General features: G+C 37.4%; 2 protein-coding genes across 3 annotated transcripts; one reads left to right on the forward strand and one right to left on the reverse strand.

Moving 5' to 3' along the window:
- Positions 1-335: 335 nt before the first annotated feature.
- Positions 336-4791, reverse strand: kin17 (kin17 DNA and RNA binding protein). Its single transcript, XM_022842636.2, has 6 exons — positions 3999-4791; positions 3614-3708; positions 3269-3435; positions 2652-2949; positions 2209-2452; positions 336-1840 (listed from the first exon to the last, which is right to left on the reverse strand). Exons 1-6 carry the CDS (start codon positions 4110-4112, stop codon positions 1583-1585), a joined length of 1176 nt encoding a protein of 391 aa, XP_022698371.1. The 5' UTR covers positions 4113-4791; the 3' UTR covers positions 336-1582.
- Positions 4792-4928: 137 nt separating this feature from the next.
- On the forward strand, positions 4929-7523 carry NdufV3 (NADH:ubiquinone oxidoreductase subunit V3). Of its 2 annotated transcripts, none has more exons than XM_022842638.2 (2): positions 4929-5177; positions 7145-7523. In XM_022842638.2, exons 1-2 carry the CDS (start codon positions 5070-5072, stop codon positions 7343-7345), a joined length of 309 nt encoding a protein of 102 aa, XP_022698373.1. In that variant the 5' UTR covers positions 4929-5069; the 3' UTR covers positions 7346-7523. The 2 variants fall into 2 exon arrangements, with proteins under 2 accessions (XP_022698373.1, XP_022698372.1); XM_022842637.2 differs by having other exon boundaries at positions 4933-5177; positions 7109-7523.
- Positions 7524-9128: the final 1605 nt, after the last annotated feature.

The following is a 9128-nucleotide window of genomic DNA, read 5'->3' on the forward strand; positions in this document are numbered from 1 at the left end:
ATATTTTGCAAGTCAGATTTCTAAATAGAGGATGCCTTTCAACTTTATTTTTTGCCGAGACGCTTTTGTCATCACGTAAAACACCAGATTGAACTAAACAAAATACGCTTATCAAAAGACCAAATAAGCAAATGAAGGTAAAGAAAAGGCGACTATCTTGGTCGCGCAATTTTGTCTAAAACTACGCCACTGCACGTGGGTACATTGCCTAACATACTTACATAAAACTGCAGTTCGGCCCTAAGATATTACACACGGCCATCCCCGAACTGCTATAGTGGTCAAGAAAATGGAATGTTACGCGAAAGAAATTCTAGAAAATCCACAAGAAACAATTATAGCAAGAACTAATGGGCCCTTACCACTGCCCGTTTTTATTGCTTCTTTACTCGGTTATATACACGATAACATACGAAAACACCAATTCTAAGTCGACGACTACACACAAGTGGTTCGCCTATAGGCCCAGGTTTTCTTCCAGTTTCTATCTTTTGGATGCCCAACACGTAATTTTTTTATTTTTGGAAGCCCCATATGGCGAAGCACATAACATTCACAAAAATAAATGCTCTGATTACTATCTAAGTTGTTTCTGTCACGCACCGTAAGCTCAAATACATGCTATCACAAAACGGCCCCAGAGTGAAGATAACAAAGTAAGCTGAAGTTTTTTTTCTGCAAGACAGGATATTCTTTGATCAAAAGAGTGTTTCGCAACCAGATAGATGTTAGCTCGTGTCCAGCTGCCTTTTCTAAATCTTTCCCGTGTTTTTCTACACAGAATTTTTCAGCTAAGTGTTTCTCTTTAAGGTGTATCGTTTAAAATCTATGTAGATTACGTTGAAGTTTAATCACGGGTTGACTATAGCAAAGACGTTTTAAGACTCCAAAACGCCTTAGCCAATTGCTATCTCGGGTACTAAAATGTAAACCTTAATTGCTCTACAGTGAATTATGTTACTCTCTATACTGGGTATCGAAATAAAAAAAACAACTACAAGCTTGAGGAACTTGCTCCGCAATACTGTTTTTGGCTTGAGAATTCCAGTAACTCCGAAGCTCAGGTACTTAAAGTATGCTATTGAAAGAGTCACGCTTGCGAACTATAAAGCAATTTGAATGCTGGGAAGCTCTGAGATCATGGATCTGAACTAATACATCAAGGTTTTAAATACGTATGTCTTCTAGATTGTGACATATATTAGCCCTAATTTCAAGCAGGGTTAAAAAAAAACTTAGAGTCGTTGCGACAGGTTCAAAGCAAACACCCTTGTTAAATATGACAAGTTTAAAATTAGTTCGCACCAATTTTTTTAGATCCACATAGTGAGACTGATAGCCAACAAGCGCCTAACAAAGAACCCGTTGCTGTAAAGAATAACTCTCAAACCTCATCAGAATGTTGCTATTGCACAGATCTAGAATAAAGAACATTATGTAAAAAGTTAAAAGATAACACTGTAAGCGACTCGGTGTATACAATGGAGCATAAACTTCAGTGAAAATTCCAAAAAAACTTTACAAGTACAGTATATTTACAGATCACTTCAAGTTTTTTTACATGCATAAACTACATTTTAGGCTACGATGAGTGAAGTTTCGAGAAGTTCTCGTAGTCCACGTCTTCAGCAATGACTCCAGTTTTTAATTTCAACGTTGCGCAAAATTTATCCACATTAATGCTCTGCAAGGTGGCTTCTTGTCCTCTATAAGCCCCATTCACAATTTTGACTTTTCTGCCAATGGCCGGTATTACAGTCTCACAATGTACCTGGTCCAACTTCAGAGATACTCCGCTGTCTAGCAATTTAACAACCGCCCCATACCGGTCTACCACCTCCTAGAAAAAGAATTATGATAATCCATATAACATTAGCATCCAGATATAATACGAACTTACCATAGTTGTTTACACTTTTTAAAAACCTACACGATTGTGTTTCGGCAAATCAAGGTAAGATCACTCTAATTCGACAGATAATATTGGCTTTATAGGGTATCTGAAGTCAATATCTTAAGATAAACTAGATTTTTCAAGAAAAAAAAACATAATAAATTATCTATTTCCATAGAATGGGAAGCTAGGGAATCGCTGTTATTATTTAAATTTATCTAACATGTTGAACGGGAGTCACTTGCTTTACAAGAAGCAAAACCACAAAGATAGGATTAGTATATAAACGGCCAATAAGTCTGAATACCACCTACCGTGACAACGCCTTTTTGTTTATAATACTTCTCACCGATGCTTTTTGTCAGCACTTTGACAATGATACCAGTTGTGAGCCAATAATCTTTCTTTGCAGACCTCTTGCGCGCTTCTTCCATCATGATTTCGTCAAGAGCTGATCGTTTTGAGGAGGATGATGACGAAGATGGTTTGTCCGTTAAATTGGGTTTCAAGGACTTTGACGAAAGCTTCACTAGGGGGTTGAATTTCGGTAAATGCTTGCTGTAGAAAAACGAAATTAATTAAAACGGCTCTGTTTAATAAATCTGCTCAAAATAGTCAATGTAAACCTTGCCCTAATTTAACATTTATCTCGCAATTGAACCAGTCGCGTTCAGGTTTGGGCCAGTTGATAGAAGAAGTCCAAAGCACGACCAAATACGATGTGCTAAGCCTGATGTCCTTTCAATTGAACACTTACGTTAAATTGCTTTCTTTCGCTGATGCGGTTGCAGAAAATGATAAAGTAACTTTCTCGTCTTCCTTTTCCCGCTTCAACACCTTGCTGTCGGCGGAAACCTCTTTAGAAAGACCACAGTCTACCTCTTTCTCTTTCAGTCTCTCCAGCTGTTGTTGAAGGAATTTCTGAGCTCTTTTTTCATCGTCCTTTTCGAGTTTGGCCTTTTTCGAACGTCGTTCCTCAGCCAAAATCGCTTCCGATGTTCGATCAATGTAGGCAACAAACCAACCCTTCTCAGTCTCATCAACTGTGCAGATTCCTGGAATAAAAATATCCCAGCTTGCACCATTAGACGAAGATTCTCATGGTTGCACTCCAAAAATGCGGAACTAAGTAAATTCATAACCCTTATGGGAACACTTAGAAAAGCACACATATTAGTATGCCATGAAAGCCCCTTCTAACCTGAGCAAGAGAGCATATAAGACGAACACAACACCAAGAGGTAACAAATTTTCATCCTACAAGACAACTTATAGATGCACTTTAATGGACCATATACAAACCCCAATTTTAAAAAATAGTTGTATAAACTATATGATTGCATATTTGTATGCCAGTCAAGACGTAGCACCAACCTTCCCTTCCAAGCCATTTTATGAACTCTGTCAATGTTAGCCATCTTGTCGAATTCATGTGTATATGCTCCTTGAAGCGAATATACTCCTGATATACTTGGTTAGCATGTACACGTTTTCCTCCATATTGGCGGCGAAGTATATCCAGGTATCCCTCCTTAAATTCTCTATCCAATAAACATCAGTAGATAAATAAAAATGGTTTCAGTCAATGATAACGCCGCAATATAGCCTATTCACGCACAAACGCTGATTTTATATAGGTCTTAGACCCATTTGTATGGTATGAAGGCTTCTACACTAGAATAAAAGGCGAGATAAACATCGATCTTCGTCGGTTCTTACTCAGAGAATGAGTCGAGATACTGCTCTGGATTTTCCGCGAATAACAGCAGCTGCCTTTGATGGGACTCAGACATCGTGTGACACTTGAACCCGTTCTGAAATTTATGAACAATATTGTCGCAAAATTGAGTGTGTCAGTGAGTTCGAAAAAATGTCAGTTATCCTAATATTGAAATTGTTTTTACTCTATTGTCTCTATTCTAAGGAATAACTATATATGGCTGAGGTCTTTTCTTCAGAGATACTCCCGTCATATATCATTGCCCTTCTAATATGCATGTCTGCTGAAGCGGTGCACGCAGATGCTAGCAAAGAATTGTGTAAATGTCAAAAAACACGAGTACTGTTATAAATAATTCAAGTAATAAATAAGACCACTACTGACCTCATCTCGACACTGTTTCTGACACATTTGGCAGTACCATCGTAGCTTCTGAAGCCCTTTCGACTTGATTGCGTTGGCGATCGCCTTTGGTGTTCCAGCCTCCGCTTTACCCATTTTTTTCGAGGTGCTACCCGACGAACGAAAGTAGAATACAAACTACCTTGTTCGGGAAAACTCAATAATGGTGCATGATATAAAACTAGTAAAATTATTCAGTACAGTAATCACCTTATAAGTGAGATCAAAGGTATTTCAAGAATTTTATACGCAAATAATAATTCACAAATCGTTTTACGGTAATCCGTTGAACAAATCGGTATTTATAATACACAACATTAGACAAAAACGGCGCCGCAGGAAAAGAAGGCGATGATCGCCTTTAACAGACTCAAGCCAACTAAATGTTCTAAATATTAGTACTGTTCTGTTTTTCAAATAAACAATAGCAGACGCCCAAATTTATGGACAGATGCATCAATGTGCTTTTGGAACTAACTTCAAGATGATAGACCTTTAACCATTTTTTTTAAACTGTACTATATGATCAGGTTTACTGAATATCAGTAACATCAATATGGTGTAATCATAATATGAAGACTTTCCAATGCACATATGCCGGCATAATCTGCTGCAACTAAATAGAGACATGTAGTCATAAAAACAAAGATGGTAACAATGGCGACACGTAATATTGTTTGCAAAGATCGGTTCCGTCTAACGTAGCAGTTATTTGCAACAACTGTAAGATCCATTAGTTTGTAGAGCATTGCATTTATCTGGTAGCAGCGACTAAGAATAATATATTCCTAACGTAACTGTTTTAAGACGAAACCTCTGATTCGAATTCATAGCTACATACGACCTTCCTTCATTTCTGCGAGCACCAGCGGGCGAGCGGGCTGGCCTTATTTGCTTGATACCCTGATATCACTGCGTCTGCAAACCTCCGTTGATTTCACGTTAAATGTCGGAACATGGATTTCTAATCAGTAAACAAACTTGTAAAGGACGGCCATTGCTAATCAGTAGACAACCCTTTAATATTAGTAGATTGTTGAAAAACACAGAGCTATGGGTTCGAGAAGACTAATTGCAATTATACTCGCCAAGAGGCAGTTGTCCGATCAGCCTCCTAAAAAGATTAAGAACTTCGCTGAAATTTCGCAAACCACCAACCAGGTACGTGAATAAGGCTGATACAATAAACAATGGAGAATTACTGTTGATTGTAGCGAAGAGTCGTTTACGCCTGTTTTGTCAAATATTACTGCAATATCATCAAGATTTTAAGCAATAATGTGGCTTGCATTATTGTACACTGTACGAACCTTCATGTTTCGGGGAACCTTTTCCCTCCCCCGGAAATACTCATATATTGTAGGAAACGCAAAGTCAGAAAATAAAATCGGATACTAACAAGTGGTACAGGAGTACACGTGTGTTAAGCATGCAAACATAATTATCATCATTATATTGAGTTGTAAAAAAATATTAACTGTTTCACTAGCTAGATAGAATTGAAGCTACAAATATCTCATGATGAGTCGAATTGCCGTCGGTGTCATCTGAAAGCTGAGATTTGACAGTGGTACATACGCTGATGTTGTCGAAGTACCTTTATTCAATCAACAAAAAAAGAATTCAAAACGTTTGGGTGCCGAACAAATCAACATAAAAAAATACTCTATCGTATTTCTATCTTTGAAACTCCAAGGAAATGAAACGAAAATGAGCAAGCTTAGTTGATATAAAACGTACTATAACATACAATAATAAGCAAAAAAAAAATTTGCTCTACAGTCTGCGGCAAAGCTCAGACTGACGCCAAGGAAAAAGGTGATGCTATGCGTTTGGTCGAATTGGAAAATCCATTATGAGTTGCAGGCGTTTGGCAGAGATTGATTCGAATCTCTACTGTGAACAACTACGAAGATTCTAACAAACCAGGGAAAGTAATCGACCGGTGCTAATAAACGTAAGAAGCGTCGTCTTCCATTCCCATGAATGCCAGACTATATATAGTATCAACTACTAGGCCAAAATTGATAAAAAAAAACAGACGGAAAATTTAAATGCGCCTGTGTTATAGCCCGACTTTTGCACCATCAGACCTATATATTTCAGTTTCTGCAGAGATTTCTCAGAAGAGTTAAATTTCGTTCGTCAATAGAGGAATACAAAAATGACTTCTCACAGTTTTTGCCCCGGCAACAGCACAAAATTTCTATAGCGATGGGATCATAGTGTTATCAAAAAAAAAGGTACACATAAGGTTTAATAATGTTATTCTAAATTAAATATCTTTGATTTCGTTTTACGAACGGTCAGTACTTTTTCGGCAACTTAATGGATTAAAGTAACAAATGCTGAGTCTGATATCATCACGCATTTCGTTGTGCTCGCCAGGCAGAAATTAACGTTTGTTTTTCTGAATATATATAAAAGGGCCTGATAATACTTCAAATCCATGTAATAGTAATTATTATTTCTCTTATTATACTTATCAGCAGATCATAACGCTGAGTTCTTTACTGCGCATATGACGTCTTATTTCTTCAGTTTACAAAAAAAAAAGGTCAATATAGGGACTTCAACGGTTCAAATGAAAACATTGCTAAAAAGCTTATTTCATACATGAGAAACAAACAAATAAAATCGGTGTGTATTACCATATTTATACATCATTGCCGTAACATTTTCTATATTATATATATATAGATTTTTGGTCTTCAAGAAGAACATTGAAGGGTCGGACCGTACGTATTCAAGGATAGAGCTATAGAATACATTTTCTATTTAATTTAATCATAGAAGGGTGCACGTTTATTTTTATGCTTAATTATTTAAAAAAATATCCTTTTTAAGTCTGACGTATATTTTTTCATGCAAACACGTATCAAAAACTCCGCTAGATTCAATTACTAGCAGGATCTTTTGTCGATACTAGTAAGACCTGGGATTACCTGCAAATGGATATCAGTGAGTGGTAAATTGTTCAAAAGCAAAGTCAAAAAATTCACGGATGAATTTGCTTGGTACATAGTACTTTAAGATTACCTTTACTATCTAGTACACGAAATTGTAAAAGCTAGATTTCATTCAAATTACAGCCTGCTAATCAATCGTCACCTTCGTCCGCACCACAGACGGTAGCCTCTCCAAGAGCTGCGTCAAAGGCTTCTGAGCGCTCCAGCTCTATAACAGCCGCAGCCGGACTCAACAAGGCCGCTGGTGAAGAGTACCTTGTGCCGGAATACTCCAAGCATAATGAGTACTCATTTTACGATCTCAACCTCGACCTGACAAAAGAACGGATGCCCCAGCCGCAGGCAAATCGACTGGATTAGATCAGTAATATGTAGTAATACTGAATAAATGCAGAAATATTGAAGAAGGAATGGGTCGCACAAACCTGTATAGGCAGGAAACGCAAAGAAAGCGCCTCACTGTGTAGTTGCGAAACAATTTATAGGAAATAAATGATCTAATGTACCAGCTGGACGAGAGCTTCCAAACACTAAGCAAGCAAGTGTATATCTTCATTTCATTATAATGATTATTAGGTAAACATTTACGAGCTTTTCATTTTAAAGAGCCTTACAGACATAAGACAAATACACAGTTACTTCTGTGTTAGCCTAGTGGCTGCTATACGATATGCTAAATGAAATGAATGTTTTTTTTGCTAGAAGTCCACTGAAATTTGGATTTAGAATGGTGATAGTGTCTTTTATATCAACAGAGATCCATATAAAATGGCGGCAACCTATAGGACTGTGACATTCTGTAGACGGTGCCAGGAATAGTACCAAAACCGCTGACTTAAAATTATGATGCGGAAAAATCAGACTGTGCAACATGGAACATTTATGTTAAAACGCTGTAGTTGATTTGGCAGTCATACTCATGTTGTTAGTTGAGAGGTTTCTCATTTTTGAGACATACAAGTTCTACACAATGTCGACTACATCCCATACCTAATTTACAACTAGTAAGTTGTTAATTACAGATAATTCCGACGAAAACGCTACGTTGTCAACTTTACAAAAGTTACGTTTTATTTTTCTCTTTTTTCCTTTCCAAACCTGTGATATCTTCACACCGCGTTTAAAAATAGACGAAATTATTCTTATTATCCTACAGAATTTTGCAACCAACATGGAATTAGAGGTCCTTTGTTTTCATGTTTTCCTTATATATGTTCTTATATTACAGGCGTGCTTCTGTGCGCAGGCGACGTTTTTACTCTGCCTGTTTGTTTTATCCTGGGGAAAAGGGGTAACAATACTAGTTCATCCTGTGTTTCGCTCAGTATATCCTATCGAGCCAACATTCATGCATTAGTTGTTATTATTATTATCAGCGCATAGATACAAGTCGCAAGAACATCTAGCGCGAATCGTGATGCTCAATTGATAACGGGATAAAGAGAATCCTTCCTTTAAACAAACATTATATTTTTATGATATAGTATGTATATATGTCGATCCCGTGAGCTTCGTCTCGTCTCAGTTTCTCCATTTGCATTCGCCTAACGCACATGCGCGCACAACGCAGACTGCGTTCAATTGCATTATTGTGTATTGATCTTCTTTCTGTTTCCTTCCAGAAGAGAAGCTCTGAACAAACAAAAGCATATGTTTTATCATGTATATCATTTGCTTGCAACAGAAACGGCAACACTAATCAATACATAAGCGGGCGAAAGAGAGAGCCTGTAGGATTGCCTTTCATTTTACAGTGCGCTGCAACTGTTGCGCCAATTTCTGTCTCCATTACATTCATTTTCTTCTATTTCTGCACAGGATGTCGTTTAATTCCTCTTCTATGGCAGTCCCCCTTTCTGACCTCTGTCCATCCCTAAAGTTGACAACGGAACGTTACAATTCTTCGTACCGTGTCGGTTTCGTCTCGTATCGCCTTAAATCGACGGCTTGTCCTTCCAAGTGCATTTTCTAATATTTGGACGTTTTTTCTACTCGTTTTTGTCTCTCATTCACTTATTTCATTGATCTTTTCACAAGCACGATCTTTGTATATACAAAATGTACAGATTAACCTAGTAGTAGTGGTGACTGTGTTTGCATGTGTTATTCTTGTTTACGAATGTTCGTGTCCCTACCTAATATA

This window comes from Varroa jacobsoni, unplaced genomic scaffold (genome assembly GCF_002532875.2).
Source record: "Varroa jacobsoni isolate VJ856 unplaced genomic scaffold, vjacob_1.0 scaffold_1003, whole genome shotgun sequence".
NCBI classification, from domain to species: Eukaryota; Metazoa; Arthropoda; class Arachnida; order Mesostigmata; family Varroidae; genus Varroa; species Varroa jacobsoni.